Source organism: Gouania willdenowi, chromosome 7 (genome assembly GCF_900634775.1).
Source record: "Gouania willdenowi chromosome 7, fGouWil2.1, whole genome shotgun sequence".
Classification (NCBI taxonomy): domain Eukaryota; kingdom Metazoa; phylum Chordata; class Actinopteri; order Blenniiformes; family Gobiesocidae; genus Gouania; species Gouania willdenowi.
The window spans coordinates 26,075,255-26,097,423 of record NC_041050.1 but is presented as its reverse complement, the minus strand read 5'-3'; the positions used below and the strand labels follow the sequence as shown (position 1 = coordinate 26,097,423).

At 39.7% G+C, this 22,169-nt stretch overlaps 1 protein-coding gene and 1 pseudogene across 1 annotated transcript; both read left to right on the top strand.

Moving 5' to 3' along the window:
* Positions 1 to 8,187: 8,187 nt before the first annotated feature.
* On the top strand, positions 8,188 to 14,540 carry LOC114466958 (taste receptor type 1 member 1-like). The gene is given in 7 exon segments (XM_028452831.1): positions 8,188 to 8,363; positions 8,481 to 8,787; positions 8,861 to 9,586; positions 11,174 to 11,380; positions 11,674 to 11,794; positions 13,611 to 14,473; positions 14,475 to 14,540. Coding segments are annotated over 7 exon segments (2,466 nt in total).
* Positions 14,541 to 15,636: 1,096 nt separating this feature from the next.
* Positions 15,637 to 21,492, top strand: LOC114466919 (taste receptor type 1 member 1-like; annotated as a pseudogene).
* Positions 21,493 to 22,169: the final 677 nt, after the last annotated feature.

The window sequence follows — 22,169 nt, the reverse complement described above, 5'->3', positions numbered from 1 at the left end:
TCTTTTTCCTTGGACTAAGTATACATAGGAGCAGTGGGTGAAAGTAGAGAAAGAGGAGCGGTCAGGAGAGGGAGAGGAGGAAGGAGAGGACGACCAAGAGCTGTGCTCTGATGAAATTAGGACCACAGGAATTGACCTTGTGCTAAATCATGAACTCTCTCTTATAGAGGCTGGTGTAAAGGTGCAGCCAGACTTGCAGAATTCAACAGTTTGCATCAATTATGAGAATTTTCCAGCACAACAATAGGCAAGACATGCATCCTACAATTACTGTATTGAGGCAGATTTTCCAAAATAAAGTATTCTATGTTTTTCCGTCAGCTGAAAGTTTGGGAAACATATTGATTAAAATTACAAAGCAGATGTGCCAGTGTCGGCGTCATGAGGGGGGCATTCGCAGGCAGTGCCCCCCAAGCTGACCTACTGTGCCCCCCCCCCCCCCCCCCCCACACACACACACACACACACACACACACACTCTTCATACTACAGGGGGAGCTTTTTATTAATCAAAGATATCTGATTGGCTAACGCAACTGACTGTGTCCATTCCCTGCTTCTTAGATATAATATACTGTGGTGTAATTGTTTTACATTTGTGTTATAGAGCTGTTGTTAGGATCAGCCAATAGAATGTGTATATGTTCTGCAGTCCTATCACAACCTCTTTGTTTTAACCTTAAAACGGGGATAAATGTAGGATAAATTCAATGTTTAAAGATTCACAACATTGTAAAATATTTCAATAAGTCTGTTTTGTAACTGTCACAGTCATGTATAGTATCTTTATATATATTATTTTTTTGTGATTATAGTGATTCTTGCAGTCCAAAGCTAATTGTTTTATGAAACGATATCAAAACGTTCAAGGTGTGGTTCTACTTTAAACAATTTATTAATGTTTTACATATTCTCTTATTTATTTATTTATTTTTTAAATGCAATTTTAAGGTTTTACTGGGATGGTGTCTCATGTGTTCATAATTTAAAAACATCTGCATTTATAAACTACACAAGAAATGATTTCCCATATACATGGCTTGATAATCAAATATTGTTTTTAAGTAAAAGCACAGATCTCGTACAAGTAGACCTCAAGGAATATAGTCACTGTGATATATATCCTAAATCTAATATTGAGGATATCAGTAAAATATGAAATGTACATTGTGTTACAATTGTGCTTAGGCACACTCTGATTAACCTATTAAGTCCACAATGCCAGATACAAAAACATTTGAGCCACAAAAACCTTACATTGGTGAGCACTAACAGTAAATGTTACAAAGATCCTTAAGGACAATTTTGTTCCAAAGTATTACGTCAGTATTTCTGAAGTTATAAGCAAGAAACATGGAGAATAATAAGCCAACTAAAAGAATCATAGCGCTCATAACGAAATATAAAATTAAGAAGAAAACAATTCCGCATAAACACGCATCAGTTACAGTGGGGAGAGAAAAAAAACCTCACTTTTATAATACAAGCTTTTATTGTCATTGTACAGATGTACGAAGACATTAAGGTGCTCTCCATGAATGACAAAACACACAAATAAAATTGAAAAAGGAAAAAAATTAATAACACTAAAACTACACAGCAAACTATATACATTACTCTAAGACCAGAGCTTGGTGTTAGATGTCAACAATCTATTCTTTCACAATAAACCAGGTTTAGCCTCTTGTCCACATTTTCTTCTAGAAACCGCTCCATGTCCTCCGTGTTTTGAAAAAGAAACTTGAATGGCTCCAAAATCAACTTTTTTTCATCCTCATCAATGTCCTCATGTGTAGAGTCATTCAGAAGCCGGCCACACTGCTGGAGAGCATATGCCAGCTCCTCTTCCTCAAACTGCAGGGCCGCTGGTACCTCCACCTATGCTGCACACTGGTGTTTGTTTTCCTCAACCCACTGTGCAGCTTTTCTGCCGTCTGCCACAATCCTTTGCTGTGCAGTCATCTATGTTAAAAAAGGGAATAAGCCTTTAATACAACAAAAATACACACTTTAATTCATCTTAGCACCTTATGGGGCTTAACAGAGTTTTATTTCTACCTCCTCGGTTACTGTTTCCTCAGCGTGACGTTGAAGAGAGTCTTGTTCTTGTTGTTTCTGTTCCAAATAATGTCTTGGTCAATGATTCCGATCCATAATCAATTTAAATTTTTCCTATTCTTTCAACACAAATACAAACACACACAGATGTAGGTAATAGATACAGAGATGTACGGAATATATACATGTAAATGACAAACCTCAGAGCTGGCTTCTAGTCTCCTCTTTTTCATTCTGAAAACTGATTTCACCTTACCCAAAATGAGTGCTTTTGAGTCCTCCGTCCAGTGAAAAAACCTTTTGCCATGGCTAATGTGACAGGTTAGAGAAAGAAATAAAAAGGACAAAAATAATGACGCTATGACGCTCAAGTAAATCAATTTTGTTGACAAATAAATGAGGTTTTCTTAAACCTTACCTTCCAAGGTCAAAATTCTCCATCAACATGAGACACCACCATTTTCTCAAAGCCGGCATATCAGCCTATATATATATATATATATATATATATATATTTTTTTTTAAATCAGGCGGTCAAATCAAAAGTAAATTAAATTTAACTGTAGTCAATTGTTTAACTTTTCATCGATTGAAAACTTTGAAAGAGTAAATAAACTTACCACTGAGAAGTCAGAGGGGACTTCCAGTACCGTGTAAAGGGTATACTGTATATGAAACTATATTTTATGGTCAACAATTACACAGTGAATGGGCTACATAAATTAAATGCAACCCACCATCAAAATGAATATTCCACAGTCAACCCCATATGGTTGTCTTGGAAAGTCCTTGAGTATAAAAAAAGCAAATTCATTAGTGGTTCTACTGTAGTTTGCATTGGCATATTATGAAATAGCTGTATATAATTACCTTTATGTCCAAACCTGTTGTTTCTTTCCACGTTCCTGGGTCCACAGACTGACAGAGGTTTCTACAGTTTAAAAAGCTGGTTTCAGAGCTCAGAGAATGATTTCTATGTATCAGTCGAAACAAAACCTTCAAATCTACATTTAAAACGTGTACAGGTTTAATTTACATTATGACGAACCTCTGCTAAATAAGACAAACCATGCCATCCTTTTTTAATGGACACACAAATACAATAATAACTCAAACCATATTTTTATATTTCCCAGGGTAAACTGTGAAACCGTTATTATAAAAACGCACTCGATTACGACTGTTATTACAATCTACTGGTATCAAAATTAACCCTTGCGACTAATTTCAATGGCATGACATAATAGAAAGCTTTAAAATTGTACCTATTTTAAGGAAAAATGCTCAAAAAAAATGCTTTGTGCTTACATCGACAGATCTGAGAAAAAACACACATGTACCACTACTGTCTCATCTAACAATAGAAGAAGAAGAAGAAGAAGAAGAAGAAGAAGAAGAAGAAGAAGAAGAAGAAGAAGAAGAAGAAGAAGAAGAAGAAGAAGAGTAGCGGTTGTTGATGGCATTTGGCACCCAAAATGTTGCATTACTGCCACCTTCAGGAGAAAAGCTGCTGTGCAGGAGCCCATATATGGAGGATTAGCTTCCGGACCGGGGCATGGAGGTTCTGCAGCTGGACCCCTCTCAAAAAAAACAGATGGAGGGCAGGATGTGAAGCTTGAGAATCTGCTGTCTGAAATAATCAAAATGCCCACGTTTTGTGGAGTTTACGGCTGCTCCAATCGTTCTAATCAAGAAAAGGAAACAAGCTTTTATAGAGTACCGAAGATTGTCGCTCACAAAGGTGAGAAATGTAAAAGCTCACAGAACAACGCCGTAAAAAGTGGATTTTAAACCTAAGTCTGCAGTCGGGAAGAGCGAAGTCTGCTGTTGCCCGTGTCTGTAGCGACTACTTCATCAGAGGTATGTTAGCGAGCTAACTTTGTTTTTGTGGCTGTGTTTATTTAGCATTAGCTTGTCGTTAAATGCTCATTTACAATAATATTTACCTTCTTTCTTTCACCCCTGCTGCACACCGTACACATAAAGCTGAACACCCTAATGTATATTTCACTACACGTCATAAAGTACAATTCAGTAGTAGTATATAAAGTATGTATGTGACAAACAAACTCATGTATCCTTGACTGTCAGGCTAACGTCATCGCTAAGATGTTTTACAAGTTTGTTTACATTATAGCTGTTACTGCTGAGGAGGTTGTGGATTCACCCGCTCACAAAAAAGTTATATGCCTCCATACTACATGCTGTTTGATGTAGTAGGATCATGTTTGAATGTTGAATGGTGTTTTATTTATTTATTTTTAAATGTTGGTGCGCACATTATGGTGCGGGGGGTGGTTGGGTAGCAAAGGGTTTTTGTGCTCCCCTCAGTTTTCTTAATGCCCCCCATTTAATACCGCCTGGCGCCGACTCTGGGATGGGTCCTCTTGTGATGTGCGGTCAACTGCCACAGGGATTGCGCAGGCGGCTTCCGAAGGGGGGCGCCATCACGCCACATTTGGGTCCTCCGGCTGCTTACGGTCTGCCTTCAGGAGAGTACGCCATGGCACTGCGAGTGGCTCCTTTCATAGTGGGTGCACCAGAGCGCTTAACCTCTCTCTCCATTAAGGTGGAAGGATGGAGAGCACTCGCAGCTCTGCCTTGGGTGTTGCGGACGATATTTAAGGGTTACAGGCTGCAATTTGCATCTGTCCCTCCTCAATTCACCGGCATAATTCACTCTCAGGCCCACAAAAATTCGGCCATGTGTCACAGGAGGAGTTCACCTCCCTGTTGCACAGGGGAGCGATCTCGATGGTCCCTCCCGCTTGGTCTCGGGAGGGGTTCTACTCCAGGTACTTTCTGGTCCCCAAACAAGGGGGGTCCGGGATTCATCCTATCTTGGATTTAGGGCCCTAAACAGGGGCCTCAGGAAGCACACTTTCAGTCTGCTCATTCATTCCTTCCTGGTGCGACAGGGCGATTGGTTCACATCTGTCGATATCAAGGAAGCATATTTCCATGTTTTGATATATCTCCATCACAGAAAGTACCAATGGTTTGCTTTCCAGGGGGTATGTTATGAATACCGCGTACTCCCGTTCGGCCTCTCTTTGAGCCTGAGGGTGTTTGTGTGCTGCAAGGATGCAGCGATTGCTTTGCTGAGGAGGCGGGGCATTTGCCTGACTAAGCTTCTAGACGATTGGGTGCTTTTGGCACAATCAAAGAAGGAGGCCAAGGCGCATTACGCGCATTTTGTTAAATCACCTGTCCGATCTGGGATTCTTGGTGAATGCGAAAAAGAGCATGTTGTCCCCGACACAGGAAATAATCTTCCTGGGTCTGTCCCTGCGCTCGGTGCCTTTCACTGGCGGAGAGGGTGAAGACGTTCGGGGCGTGTCTCACGTTGTTTCGGCCAAACTGTTCAGTTCAGATTATGTCTTTGATTACTCGGGTTGATGGCTTCGGCCATCTTTGTGATCTGCCTTGGACACCTTCACGCGAGGGATTTTAAACTGTGGGTGGCCTCACATGGGGTGTCATGGGGCACGGAGAGTCTTGGTTACGCCGGTGTGCAGCGCAGCTCTGCGCCACTGTCAGGCCTCAGGCTTCCTGATGGAATGGGCATCGTTACGTCCAGGAAGGTGGTCTCCAGAGACGGCAGTCTGACAAGCTAAGGTTGTCCACGAGGGCAGATCTGTGAGGGGTCGCTGGGATGCGGTCCTCCAGCGTGCTCACATAAATTACTTGGAACTGTCAGCGGTGTTCCTCTCTCTGATTAACTTCCTTCCTTCTCTCAGGAGAAATTATGTCCTGGTGAGGACAGACAACACCACGACCGTGGCATACATCAACCATCAGGGTGGGTTACACTCCCGTCGGTTTATTTTACTAGCAAGCAAACTGATCCTGTGAAATGTTGGGGTCTCCTCTCACTGAGAGCAACGCACTAGCACACGATTGGCCGTGCGTGCTTCTTTTAACGCGGCCACATGCTGATTCTGGTGGTTCTTCATTGGACGTGCATGCACTGGCTAGCGGAGATACACCAGCTGCTGTGTGCTTGTCCCTGGCAGCTTCTGCTGCTCAGGGACCTGCTATCACAGGGGAGGGGCACAATTTTTCACCCACGCCCAGACCGTCTGGCGCTGTGAGCTTGGCCCCTAAATGACTCAATCTATCAGCTGTTGGATTATCACAGAGTGTAATTTCCACCATACAGAATGCTCAAACCTCCGCCACTAGATCTCTTTATGATTGTACTCCAGAGGAGCCACATCCTTTTTCAGTGCCCGGCAGGAGTGATTTTGTTATTTCTGCAGGACCTGATTGACAAAAACAAAGCCTTTTCCACTGTGAAATTGGTGTATTTGGTGGCGATCGCCGCCTGGCATGTTTGCTTTGGGGACAAACCAGAGAGTCAGCACCCACTGATCTGCCGGTTTAGGAGCACGCAGGTTCCTCCCAATGTCCAGACCACTGGTGCCACAGTGGGATCTGGTGGTGGTTCTGGAGGGACTTAAACGTCTTCCATTCGAACCACTGGAGGAGATGGCCCTAAAGTTTGCCTGTCTTAAGGCTGTCTTGTTACTGGCTCTGGCATCAGCCAAGAGGGTCAGTGACATCAATACGCTCTCTCAATCCACCCGTCGTGAGCTCAGCTCTTTCCTGGTGATGCAAGAATCATTTTGAGGCCCAACCCGGCTTTTGTGCCGAAGGTTGTGGGCTCATGTTCCCCCATTGACCTTTTGGCATTTTCTGCCTCACAGGGTGAGTAGCAGCCTAATGGGTTGTGTCTAGTTTGTGCAATCTGCACTTATGACATGACAAGGAGACTCAGGAGAAGTGATTAGCTGTTCGTCTCCTGGGCCAATCCCCCCAAGGGGGGAAGCCTGTTACTAAGCAACGCCTGTCACACTGGGTGGCGGAGGCTATTGCTTTGGCTTACTCGAGTCTGGGTCTGCAGCCGCCTGTTGGTCTGTGTGCACACTCAACTTGCCACATCCTGGGCTTTGTTCAGGGGGGTGGCTGTCCAGGACATCTGTACGACGGCAATTTGGACCTTGCTCCTCACGTTTGTCTGCATTTACATGCTGGACGTTTCCACCCCTTGCGTAGCACGGGTGGTATTACTGTCTTGATGTGATCAGACTTCTGCCCTGAGGGCTGGTGCCGCTCGATAAGAATGTCTGCAATACAAGAGTTTTCATATCCCATAGTGAGACATCTCACAAAATATTATGAAATCGAACTTTAGGTTATTTACATAACCCCGGTTCTATGATTAATATGAATGAAATGTCTCACCACACAACCCTTCTTGCTCAAACGAGGAGAAAAGGTGCTTATTTTGAATGGGGCGCATCTGTTCGTGTCCTTCTTTTATAGAAGGTGGGAGGGTCCCTAGCTGACTGACGCGCTTCACAGCCAATCAGGATTAGCAGATTGAAAAAATGCTTCTGAGGAATGCAGACAGAGGTTGCATCCCATAGTGAGACATCTCACTCATATTACTCATAAAACCGGAGATATGTAAATAACCTAAAGTTTGTCATGCCCCTGTCATATCTCTATTCACCACCAGGGGGCGCACAACACAATTTGAGAAGCTATAAGGAAATGTAAATGTGGAGAAAAGCACTATTAAAACCTGGATAAATCTGAGAATTCTTGTAGGAGCAGATAAACATTACACATAACATAAAACTAAACATTAAATGTGTATTTTTAAATACAAGTGTGTATATTTTGTTCATTGGTAATACATTTAAGCATTTTTTGTTACATACATGCCTAGCACAGCTACACTTTAACTGCTGGTATCAACTATTTCCATAATTTTGTTAAGAAAAAAGGTTTAAGTGTCAAAAAAAGGTTTTATTAAACTTCCCTCCTAAAATACTCAAACATATATCCATTAATCTGTGATGAAATGTTTGGATTCACAGTGAACTGTGAGCACCAACAGCAGTGTGTACATTTTTTTGTGCCACCCTAACTCATTATCCAACTGTTCCAGAACATTTGCATTCTGATTTGTGAACTCTTTTCTTATGAGTATATCCATCATGCCTCCTACAATCCCACATGCATGGAAATGAGGCCTGAGCGTTACAATATTGCTCAACAAAGGAAGAAGCAATCTCTTTTTATTGCATTTTAATCTTAATACAGCGAGAACCTCCAGAAATGAAGCCGTCCTTCGCCTCCTGGTGGCTCCTGGGAATTTTCCTGCACACATTAATCACTCTCAAAGCCTCCGACTTTAACCTGGAAGGAGATTATCTTTTAGGGGGACTCTTTGGTATTCATTATACCGGTGTCTACCAGCGGGAAAACCGACCTGCAACCATTGACTGCTCAAGGTGAGTTACATTGGAAATCTTAACCTTAATGAGAGGACATTACACAACAAAAAGGTTATTGATTAGTTATTTAGCTGGGTGGGAAAATGAGCTTTATCCTCTATTCTGTTTTTTAAGTCAATTCTTCAGTTTGTCAAGTTATCGAAGATTTCAGCTGATGCGATTCTCCATTGAGGAGATCAATAATTCCACTCAATTGCTGCCAAATGTCTCTCTTGGCTATGAAATATTTGACCACTGCTCAGAAACACAAAGCTTTTTTAGTATTTTGGATCTCATCTCAATTGATGGTGCTGTGCGACCTTGGGCTGAAACATCCTCACATCTGTCAGTGGGGCCCAAAGTGATTGCAGTGGTCGGCCCTTATACAAGCGGGGACACCGTGACCACAGCCCCCTTCTTCATGGTGGACCTCATCTCTGTGGTAAGTTTGCAGATAACTCTGGATGCAAAGTGTCATTATTATCTGTAATGTTTCTCTCTGTCTCGTCTATCAGGTCAGTTATGGAGCAGCAAGTTCTGCCTTTTCAGAGAAAACTAAATATCCTTCGTTCTTGCGAACAGTGAATTCAAATAAAGCTGTTGTAGAAATGCTAGTTAAGATTCTGGAATACTTCAACTGGCGTTGGGTTGCATTTCTAAACAGCTACGATGACTTCGGTATTGATGCTCTGGAACTGTTCAAAAATACAATAAAGGACAGTGAAATCTGCATTGGGTATACCAAAAGTGTCACTGAAGCTACAGACTACAATGAAATATTTAAAAGCATCAAAGCACAAAAAATACGAGTCATTATTGTCTTTCTCATACAACAACTTGCTGAAGTTCTCATTGAGAAAGCGGTACAGCTGAATGTGACCAACAGGGTGTGGATAGCAACGGACACATGGTCCCTAAACAAAAATCTCCGCAAGCTAAAGGGGATCCAAACTATCGGGACAGTGCTTGGCGTGGCTCAGCCCGTCATACAGATACCAGGCTTTCAGAATTTCATCCATTCTACTGGAAGCCATATGATATGTAAAGATGCCAAAGGAAACTGTTTGTGTAATCAGGCAGGAAACTACAGTAACTTGACCCCAGAAGACATCATTTCTTCAGACCCGACGTATTCCTTCCCTGTTTACGCTGCTGTTTATGCCATTGCTCATGCCTTGCACAATGTGTTGCAATGTGAGGGGGGTAAATGCAATGACAGCATCAGAGTTTTCCCATACATGGTAAGAATACAAAAAAATGTTAGTAGCTGCTAAAACTTAGTATTGTCAAATGGATCCGAACCAAAGATTTCTCGATACTTCTTTTACACTTTCGATACCATACCGATATAGCAACCTTAATTTCAACAATGTATAATTGCACATTGTGTGTGTTTCGATTAAAAGTTGTTTTGAGCAGGAGCCTCGTAACCCCCGTGCAATCTCATCCCCCACTGCACTCAGAACCTCCTTATAACACTTCCATTGTTGTTTGCTGTCTAATGTGGCATAATCATTTTTAAGGCAAGGCAAGGCAAATTTATTTGTATAGCGCATTTCATACATCAGGCAACTCATACATCAATTAACTCAACAGCCTAAAAATCAATAAGAACATTAAAATAATCAGTAAAAACATTTAAAATCATCAACAATTACATCAACAACAACATGACCAAAAATCTCCCTCTCAATCATACGCAGTAGAGAAAAAAAGTGCCTTTGAATTAAAAATGTTCACATTGGATGCTGACTTCAGCTCTGCTGGAAGTTTGTTCCACTTTTTTGCAGCATAACAACTAAACACAGCATCACCATGTTTACTGTGAGCTCTGGGCTCCACTATCTGACCTGTGTACATAGATCTGAGAGACCTGCTGGGTTCATACCTGACTAACATCTCACTGATGTATTCTGGACCAAACCCATTCACAGATTTATACACCAGCAGCAGAACTTTAAAGTCTATTCTGAGGCTGACTGGGAGCCAGTGTAAAGACTTTAAAACGTGGTTCTGGTTAAGACTCGAGCTGCAGCGTTCTGAACCAGCTGTAGCTGTTTGATGCTCTTTTGGGCGATTCCTGTCAGAAGACCATTACAATAGTCCAGTCTGCTGGAGATAAAAGCATGGACCAGTTTCTGGACCAGTTTAATGCTAAAAATCCACACGCATTGTGCCATGTTTTCTCAGAGCAAAGTGGTCATGTGACCAGGTACATTACATGATGTGACCAGGTACGTCACGTCCTGCGATGTGTAATTTCCTTTGCACTTTTGCAATACATTTCAATATCAAAACGTCTGAAAAAACCTCCTCATGAATGAGTACATTTTTTTTAGTGATATCTGAGTTTTTTTTAGAAATTCAGGAGTTTTTATTACAAGTTTTAATTGCGCTAAATCAATTTTGAGCATTTCCAAGGGTAATTGAAATGCTATAATTACTTATTTTGTAGTGTGGAATCATAGAAAAGGCTTGATTAAGTCACGACCCCATGTTTGAAAAACACTGGTCTAAAGCATCACATCCATACGTTGTTTTTATTGTTATTATATGAAAATGAATGTTTTAGTCCGGTCATTCCATTGAACTTTAGGTATCACTGATGGTTTGTACTTCAGTTTTTCTCTTACTGTCTAAGACATTATTTTAGGTCATTTTTATTCAGTTTGTTATTCTTGCTTAATTTGTTAAAGTGCTTAAGTTTAAGGGATTTTAGACGCTCATTAGTACAAATATTGGCAGGAATTCACAAAAGCAGAGATAAAGATATTGTTAAACAATTCAAATCTTGATCTTTACTTTTTCTTATTATTCTTCTGCTTCAGGTTCTGGCAGCACTGAAGAAATCCAACTTTACACTTTTAAACCAAACTATTCACTTCAATGAGAACGGTGAGCCTATGTTTGGGTCCTATTTAATAGTTTTCTGGAACCGCTACGGTGAGGTGCAGGAAGTCGGCGCCTTTACATTTCAACCCAAAGTAAATTTCTTCATTAACAGCAGTAAAATTCAGTGGCACATGGATGGACATGTAAGTACACGGCTTTATTTGTTTTCAATGTTCATGGAGATCTGCACAATTTGTGTGTGTTTTACCACTTCTGTTCGGATGTGTCTGTGGTTGATTGCACGAACGCAAAGTCGGATTTGCTTAGCAATGCCTGTGACAGAAAAAACCATGATGGTTAAAATGTGGACAATGGTAGATTGTGAAGGCAGCAGCAATGCTGAGAAGCCACAGTGAATTGGTGAAAAAGTTTCTTATCTGAACTGTAAATAAGTCTGTATTCTTATACTTGTGGTTTATTTGGTTTTATTTTCAAGGTGCCCGTTTCACTGTGCTCCCAGGAATGTAATGTAGGTTATGCAAAGAAACAGGATGGGATTCACAAATGCTGCTTTACCTGTCAAATCTGTCGAACTGGAACTTTCATCAACATCACAGGTACTTTGTATCAGTTTAATGTAAAGATACAAATACAGACACAGACACCTTTATTCAGACCTGAAGGGCAATTCAGTTTCTACAGTTTTGACCAGGGATCGACCGATATAGGTTTTTTTAGTGCCGATACCAATTTTTTTTTTCCATCAGCCTTAGCCGATGACCGATACGGACTGCCGATTTTCTTGAGCCGATATTTGGAGCCGATACTACTTTTGCTCTCTCAATTTACCACATAAAAATAACACAACGATGACAACAAATGGTACAAGTCTGTATTAAAAAAGGAACATTTATTGAATTTAACAAAGGTGAGGTAGAAGGACACCAAGTAAAAAATATTTAACAAATAATAAAAACAGGCGATATAGAACAAGAACAAGTAAAAAATATTGAGACATCTCATGAAACTGTTCGTCCTTGTCCTGAAAATAGCTTTGACAAAAGTTGGCCTGACTGAAGATATATTTTATTAACAGGATTATTGAGTATAAATATATATAATTATAGTAATAAACACAAAAAGAAACCATGAATAATAGTCCATTCCAACACAACCCCAGAACATAAGGAAAAAAACGTGATGTCAGATGCGCATTAAGCAACAAACTGTTCAAGTTTCTGTTCAAAATAGCATCAACATTAAGAAGAATAAATATTCAAACAAGTAGTAAACTGCTTCTCAAACTTAAAAACTTACACACACACACACACGCCAAACCTCCGGCCCGCTGCTCATTAAACTACAGCTGCGACACAACACGTGAACATAGATGCAAGAATAAAGAATTAAACCAACACTATGTAATTATTTACACCCCACTAATGTACATAAATCCAACAACAGGGTAACCATCTCATGGTTGTACAAAATGAGTCCCTTAGATGGATGCATCCATTGAAGTGTTTTTACTTCTTTTTTTTATATGTTTTCTTGTATTTGCACAAAAAAACTCTGTCAAGGTCACTTCCCAACTAATCATGGTGTTTTCACGTAATGAAAGTTAAACAATGGCGGGTCTTTATTTTAGGGTTCATGAGGAAAGATCCAAATCTGGATGAATTTGAGTGTCTTGCAGCGTGAGGTGATATCACGGGGAACACTGGGAACAAACTAGAGCAAAAAAAAGCCAAGAACTAGTGATGCACGATAATTAATTTTGACTGATATGCCAATATTTTTACAGCTTTCCGCAGGTGATGAGGTGTCTATAAATACGATGTCTATGGGTTGAAGAAGGAAGAAAGCGATATGTCGGACAGATATATCGGAGACATGACCGATATCCCATAGTTAATTTTAAGGCTGGTATCGGCCGATTCCGGTATTGGCTGATAATGATAACGGGACAATTATATCGTGCATCACTAAAAAAACACTTCTTTGCATCCTTCTATGGGATTCTACATCCCACAATACAATGCGCAAAACTTTTCCGACAATGTCAATAGGAGACTGTTTACAGTGAAGATCAAAACAATTTTTCGAACAGAAACTTCAATCTTTCATACTGTATATTTATTCCAAGCAAAAGATCTTTAATTTATTGATCTATGAGGCTTACATGATGTCTTTATCTGATAAAAATATTTAATCTCAGCTGCATTAATGACCAATGATCAAACAGGACCAGGACCCAGACCTGTGTATGCTCCATCTTGTTTTCACTGCCAGCTGAACTTTTTTCGCACATATGTAAATTTGTGTATTCGTGCCTTGATTTTGATGGTGCTGTTTTTGTCGAGTTAATAGATTTGAATAAATGTGTACAGAACACATTAACTTGGCTAACATGTGTTCCCCTGCGTCCCACAGAGGATCCATACACGTGTAAAGCCTGCAGTGATACAGAGTGGTCTCCAGAGGGAAGCACGAGGTGTAATCTGAGGCTGGTGGAGTACGTGCCATTCACAGACCCTGCAGCTTTGGGGCTCATGGTCATCGTTGGGCTCTTAGTGGTCCTCACTCTAGCTGTGTGTGTCCTCTTTGCCTTTCACTACAACACACCTGTGGTCAGATCTGCTGGAGGACCAATGTGCTTCCTCATCCTAGGCTGCCTCAGTCTGAGTAGTATCAGTGTGTTCTTCTACTTTGGGAAGCCATCAGTGGCTTTCTGTATCTTCAGGTTCTTACCTTTTCTTCTCTTCTACACTGTGTGTGTTTCCTGCTTTGTTGTGCGCTCTTTTCAGATTGTTTGCATTTTTAAAATTGCTGCAAAATTTCCCAAACTTCAAAGTTGGTGGGTGAAGTATCACGGTCAGTGGGTGGTGATCAGTGTGGCCTTTGTCATCCAGGCTCTCGTGCTTCTCATTGGATATTCCTCTGATCCTCCCAAACCTTACTATGACACCTTTTGGTACCCGGACAAAATCATATTAAATTGTGACATTAATCTGAAAGCAACATCTACATCTGTGATTTTTCTTTTAACTCTTTGCATCCTTTGTTTTATTTTCTCCTACATGGGGAAAGACCTGCCCAAAAATTACAATGAAGCCAAATCCATCACCTTCTGCTTGATGCTGCTCATCCTCACATGGGTCATCTTTGCCACAGAGTACATGCTTTATCATGGCAGACACATCCTAACGCTGAATGCTCTGGCAGTGCTATGCAGCCTCTACTCTTTTCTTCTTTGGTATTTCCTCCCAAAATGTTACATCATCATGTTTCAGCCTGAGAAAAAACACTCAGCAGCATTTCCAAGGTCTCATTCAGAGCTACACCAAAACCATCAGCCAGTAGCTGGATCAAAGAGCTCCTCCAGAAAACATGTATTCATATGTCAGTTTTATTAGTATAGAAGATGTGTAATATTTCTTGTTCTACACTCAATTTCATTAAATGTGCAGCTTTTCAGTAAGATCTTCTACTATCAAAAAATGAGTGGCTTTTAATAGAAAAATTGTTGCTGTGTATGTGTTCTCTGACAAAGACTAGGAGGAGGTTGATGGTGAAAACAGGAATTAATTTTTTCTGCATTTAAGCACAGAATGTCCTTTATAGCAGTCTTACCTTATATACAGTTAAAGGCTAATTAAGAAAAAATATGTAACCATGTCATTTAAATCTCTTTTTGTTACTGTTTTACTATAATAAAAAAAAGTCTTTCTACGGTTTATGTCTTTCCGTTGCCTTGTCTACAGGTTTCAAGAGTTGTATTTTATCAAGTATACATGTGATGTGACTTATTTCATCAAAAGAAGGGAAAACAGCAGCTGCTTATTTTAGATGGACACTCATAACAAAGCATTATATACTCCGTGTCGATCACACAAGCATTGAAACTATTCAGATCCAATAATATGATAATTAAAGTTGGAAGGTTTAAGGTGCTCCAGCCTCAGCATGAGAGATTTAAAATGACCAATCAGAGACCAGCATCATGTGAGATGACATTCAAGTTTTTGAGCCTCACCATGAAGTCCTTTTGGAAAACAATCACCCAGAAAAGGAGTAGAAGTAACAGTCATGTACATTATAAATCATCAAGACCTTTCATTTTTAATGTTCTACTAAAGCAGACACAGACGACTGGTGGCCACATGTGGCCCTTGGTCTAATTGTTTGTGCTCACTATAGTGAAAATACAAAATGATGGAAAAATACAAAAAACAGCAAGAATGATAAAGAAAATAAACGACTCCAAAAATACACAAAACTACTTTAAAAAATAAACAAAATGACAACAGAAATCCATAATATGACTCAAAAAACAGAAAATGACAACAAAAATACAAGACACAAACCTGATCTGATCCAGAAAAAACTCTAATTTGAGGAACCAACCTGAAATAATATTTCATAAAGATCAGTCAGTTACAAACTCATATGATTTTCACATCTGTCAGTGGGGCCCAAAGTGATTGCAGTGGTCGGCCCTTATACAAGCGGGGACACCGTGACCACAGCCCCCTTCTTCATGGTGGACCTCATCTCTGTGGTAAGTTTGCAGATAACTCTGGATGCAAAGTGTCATTATTATCTGTAATGTTTCTCTCTGTCTCGTCTATCAGGTCAGTTATGGAGCAGCAAGTTCTGCCTTTTCAGAGAAAACTAAATATCCTTCGTTCTTGCGAACAGTGAATTCAAATAAAGCTGTTGTAGAAATGCTAGTTAAGATTCTGGAATACTTCAACTGGCGTTGGGTTGCATTTCTAAACAGCTACGATGACTTCGGTATTGATGCTCTGGAACTGTTCAAAAATACAATAAAGGACAGTGAAATCTGCATTGGGTATACCAAAAGTGTCACTGAAGCTACAGACTACAATGAAATATTTAAAAGCATCAAAGCACAAAAAATACGAGTCATTATTGTCTTTCTCATACAACAACTTGCTGAAGTTCTCATTGAGAAAGCGGTACAGCTGAATGTGACCAACAGGGTGTGGATAGCAACGGACACATGGTCCCTAAACAAAAATCTCCGCAAGCTAAAGGGGATCCAAACTATCGGGACAGTGCTTGGCGTGGCTCAGCCCGTCATACAGATACCAGGCTTTCAGAATTTCATCCATTCTACTGGAAGCCATATGATATGTAAAGATGCCAAAGGAAACTGTTTGTGTAATCAGGCAGGAAACTACAGTAACTTGACCCCAGAAGACATCATTTCTTCAGACCCGACGTATTCCTTCCCTGTTTACGCTGCTGTTTATGCCATTGCTCATGCCTTGCACAATGTGTTGCAATGTGAGGGGGGTAAATGCAATGACAGCATCAGAGTTTTCCCATACATGGTAAGAATACAAAAAAATGTTAGTAGCTGCTAAAACTTAGTATTGTCAAATGGATCCGAACCAAAGATTTCTCGATACTTCTTTTACACTTTCGATACCATACCGATATAGCAACCTTAATTTCAACAATGTATAATTGCACATTGTGTGTGTTTCGATTAAAAGTTGTTTTGAGCAGGAGCCTCGTAACCCCCGTGCAATCTCATCCCCCACTGCACTCAGAACCTCCTTATAACACTTCCATTGTTGTTTGCTGTCTAATGTGGCATAATCATTTTTAAGGCAAGGCAAGGCAAATTTATTTGTATAGCGCATTTCATACATCAGGCAACTCATACATCAATTAACTCAACAGCCTAAAAATCAATAAGAACATTAAAATAATCAGTAAAACATTTAAAATCATCAACAATTACATCAACAACAACATGACCAAAAATCTCCCTCTCAATCATACGCAGTAGAGAAAAAAAGTGCCTTTGAATTAAAAATGTTCACATTGGATGCTGACTTCAGCTCTGCTGGAAGTTTGTTCCACTTTTTTGCAGCATAACAACTAAACACAGCATCACCATGTTTACTGTGAGCTCTGGGCTCCACTATCTGACCTGTGTACATAGATCTGAGAGACCTGCTGGGTTCATACCTGACTAACATCTCACTGATGTATCTGGACCAAACCCATTCACAGATTTATACACCAGCAGCAGAACTTTAAAGTCTATTCTGAGGCTGACTGGGAGCCAGTGTAAAGACTTTAAAACGTGGTTCTGGTTAAGACTCGAGCTGCAGCGTTCTGAACCAGCTGTAGCTGTTTGATGCTCTTTTGGGCGATTCCTGTCAGAAGACCATTACAATAGTCCAGTCTGCTGGAGATAAAAGCATGGACCAGTTTCTGGACCAGTTTAATGCTAAAAAATCCACACGCATTGTGCCATGTTTTCTCAGAGCAAAGTGGTCATGTGACCAGGTACATTACATGATGTGACCAGGTACGTCACGTCCTGCGATGTGTAATTTCCTTTGCACTTTTGCAATACATTTCAATATCAAAACGTCTGAAAAAACCTCCTCATGAATGAGTACATTTTTTTTAGTGATATCTGAGTTTTTTTTAGAAATTCAGGAGTTTTTATTACAAGTTTTAATTGCGCTAAATCAATTTTGAGCATTTCCAAGGGTAATTGAAATGCTATAATTACTTATTTTGTAGTGTGGAATCATAGAAAAGGCTTGATTAAGTCACGACCCCATGTTTGAAAAACACTGGTCTAAAGCATCACATCCATACGTTGTTTTTATTGTTATTATATGAAAATGAATGTTTTAGTCCGGTCATTCCATTGAACTTTAGGTATCACTGATGGTTTGTACTTCAGTTTTTCTCTTACTGTCTAAGACATTATTTTAGGTCATTTTTATTCAGTTTGTTATTCTTGCTTAATTTGTTAAAGTGCTTAAGTTTAAGGGATTTTAGACGCTCATTAGTACAAATATTGGCAGGAATTCACAAAAGCAGAGATAAAGATATTGTTAAACAATTCAAATCTTGATCTTTACTTTTTCTTATTATTCTTCTGCTTCAGGTTCTGGCAGCACTGAAGAAATCCAACTTACACTTTTAAACCAAACTATTCACTTCAATGAGAACGGTGAGCCTATGTTTGGGTCCTATTTAATAGTTTTCTGGAACCGCTACGGTGAGGTGCAGGAAGTCGGCGCCTTTACATTTCAACCCAAAGTAAATTTCTTCATTAACAGCAGTAAAATTCAGTGGCACATGGATGGACATGTAAGTACACGGCTTTATTTGTTTTCAATGTTCATGGAGATCTGCACAATTTGTGTGTGTTTTACCACTTCTGTTCGGATGTGTCTGTGGTTGATTGCACGAACGCAAAGTCGGATTTGCTTAGCAATGCCTGTGACAGAAAAAACCATGATGGTTAAAATGTGGACAATGGTAGATTGTGAAGGCAGCAGCAATGCTGAGAAGCCACAGTGAATTGGTGAAAAAGTTTCTTATCTGAACTGTAAATAAGTCTGTATTCTTATACTTGTGGTTTATTTGGTTTTATTTTCAAGGTGCCCGTTTCACTGTGCTCCCAGGAATGTAATGTAGGTTATGCAAAGAAACAGGATGGGATTCACAAATGCTGCTTTACCTGTCAAATCTGTCGAACTGGAACTTTCATCAACATCACAGGTACTTTGTATCAGTTTAATGTAAAGATACAAATACAGACACAGACACCTTTATTCAGACCTGAAGGGCAATTCAGTTTCTACAGTTTTGACCAGGGATCGACCGATATAGGTTTTTTTAGTGCCGATACCAATTTTTTTTTTTCCATCAGCCTTAGCCGATGACCGATACGGACTGCCGATTTTCTTGAGCCGATATTTGGAGCCGATACTACTTTTGCTCTCTCAATTTACCACATAAAAATAACACAACGATGACAACAAATGGTACAAGTCTGTATTAAAAAAGGAACATTTATTGAATTTAACAAAGGTGAGGTAGAAGGACACCAAGTAAAAAATATTTAACAAATAATAAAAACAGGCGATATAGAACAAGAACAAGTAAAAAATATTGAGACATCTCATGAAACTGTTCGTCCTTGTCCTGAAAATAGCTTTGACAAAAGTTGGCCTGACTGAAGATATATTTTATTAACAGGATTATTGAGTATAAAATATATATAATTATAGTAATAAACACAAAAAGAAACCATGAATAATAGTCCATTCCAACACAACCCCAGAACATAAGGAAAAAAACGTGATGTCAGATGCGCAATTAAGCAACAAACTGTTCAAGTTTCTGTTCAAAATAGCATCAACATTAAGAAGAATAAATATTCAAACAAGTAGTAAACTGCTTCTCAAACTTAAAAACTTACACACACACACACACGCCAAACCTCCGGCCCGCTGCTCATTAAACTACAGCTGCGACACAACACGTGAACATAGATGCAAGAATAAAGAATTAAACCAACACTATGTAATTATTTACACCCCACTAATGTACATAAATCCAACAACAGGGTAACCATCTCATGGTTGTACAAAATGAGTCCCTTAGATGGATGCATCCATTGAAGTGTTTTTACTTCTTTTTTTTATATGTTTTCTTGTATTTGCACAAAAAAACTCTGTCAAGGTCACTTCCCAACTAATCATGGTGTTTTCACGTAATGAAAGTTAAACAATGGCGGGTCTTTATTTTAGGGTTCATGAGGAAAGATCCAAATCTGGATGAATTTGAGTGTCTTGCAGCGTGAGGTGATATCACGGGGAACACTGGGAACAAACTAGAGCAAAAAAAAGCCAAGAACTAGTGATGCACGATAATTAATTTTGACTGATATGCCAATATTTTTACAGCTTTCCGCAGGTGATGAGGTGTCTATAAATACGATGTCTATGGGTTGAAGAAGGAAGAAAGCGATATGTCGGACAGATATATCGGAGACATGACCGATATCCCATAGTTAATTTTAAGGCTGGTATCGGCCGATTCCGGTATTGGCTGATAATGATAACGGGACAATTATATCGTGCATCACTAAAAAAAACACTTCTTTGCATCCTTCTATGGGATTCTACATCCCACAATACAATGCGCAAAACTTTTCCGACAATGTCAATAGGAGACTGTTTACAGTGAAGATCAAAACAATTTTTCGAACAGAAACTTCAATCTTTCATACTGTATATTTATTCCAAGCAAAAGATCTTTAATTTATTGATCTATGAGGCTTACATGATGTCTTTATCTGATAAAAATATTTAATCTCAGCTGCATTAATGACCAATGATCAAACAGGACCAGGACCCAGACCTGTGTATGCTCCATCTTGTTTTCACTGCCAGCTGAACTTTTTTCGCACATATGTAAATTTGTGTATTCGTGCCTTGATTTTGATGGTGCTGTTTTTGTCGAGTTAATAGATTTGAATAAATGTGTACAGAACACATTAACTTGGCTAACATGTGTTCCCCTGCGTCCCACAGAGGATCCATACACGTGTAAAGCCTGCAGTGATACAGAGTGGTCTCCAGAGGGAAGCACGAGGTGTAATCTGAGGCTGGTGGAGTACGTGCCATTCACAGACCCTGCAGCTTTGGGGCTCATGGTCATCGTTGGGCTCTTAGTGGTCCTCACTCTAGCTGTGTGTGTCCTCTTTGCCTTTCACTACAACACACCTGTGGTCAGATCTGCTGGAGGACCAATGTGCTTCCTCATCCTAGGCTGCCTCAGTCTGAGTAGTATCAGTGTGTTCTTCTACTTTGGGAAGCCATCAGTGGCTTTCTGTATCTTCAGGTTCTTACCTTTTCTTCTCTTCTACACTGTGTGTGTTTCCTGCTTTGTTGTGCGCTCTTTTCAGATTGTTTGCATTTTTAAAATTGCTGCAAAATTTCCCAAACTTCAAAGTTGGTGGGTGAAGTATCACGGTCAGTGGGTGGTGATCAGTGTGGCCTTTGTCATCCAGGCTCTCGTGCTTCTCATTGGATATTCCTCTGATCCTCCCAAACCTTACTATGACACCTTTTGGTACCCGGACAAAATCATATTAAATTGTGACATTAATCTGAAAGCAACATCTACATCTGTGATTTTTCTTTTAACTCTTTGCATCCTTTGTTTTATTTTCTCCTACATGGGGAAAGACCTGCCCAAAAATTACAATGAAGCCAAATCCATCACCTTCTGCTTGATGCTGCTCATCCTCACATGGGTCATCTTTGCCACAGAGTACATGCTTTATCATGGCAGACACATCCTAACGCTGAATGCTCTGGCAGTGCTATGCAGCCTCTACTCTTTTCTTCTTTGGTATTTCCTCCCAAAATGTTACATCATCATGTTTCAGCCTGAGAAAAACACTCAGCAGCATTTCCAAGGTCTCATTCAGAGCTACACCAAAACCATCAGCCAGTAGCTGGATCAAAGAGCTCCTCCAGAAAACATGTATTCATATGTCAGTTTTATTAGTATAGAAGATGTGTAATATTTCTTGTTCTACACTCAATTTCATTAAATGTGCAGCTTTTCAGTAAGATCTTCTACTATCAAAAAATGAGTGGCTTTTAATAGAAAAATTGTTGCTGTGTATGTGTTCTCTGACAAAGACTAGGAGGAGGTTGATGGTGAAAACAGGAATTAATTTTTTCTGCATTTAAGCACAGAATGTCTTTATAGCAGTCTTACCTTATATACAGTTAAAGGCTAATTAAGAAAAAATATGTAACCATGTCATTTAAATCTCTTTTTGTTACTGTTTTACTATAATAAAAAAAAGTCTTTCTACGGTTTATGTCTTTCCGTTGCCTTGTCTACAGGTTTCAAGAGTTGTATTTTATCAAGTATACATGTGATGTGACTTATTTCATCAAAAGAAGGGAAAACAGCAGCTGCTTATTTTAGATGGACACTCATAACAAAGCATTATATACTCCGTGTCGATCACACAAGCATTGAAACTATTCAGATCCAATAATATGATAATTAAAGTTGGAAGGTTTAAGGTGCTCCAGCCTCAGCATGAGAGATTTAAAATGACCAATCAGAGACCAGCATCATGTGAGATGACATTCAAGTTTTTGAGCCTCACCATGA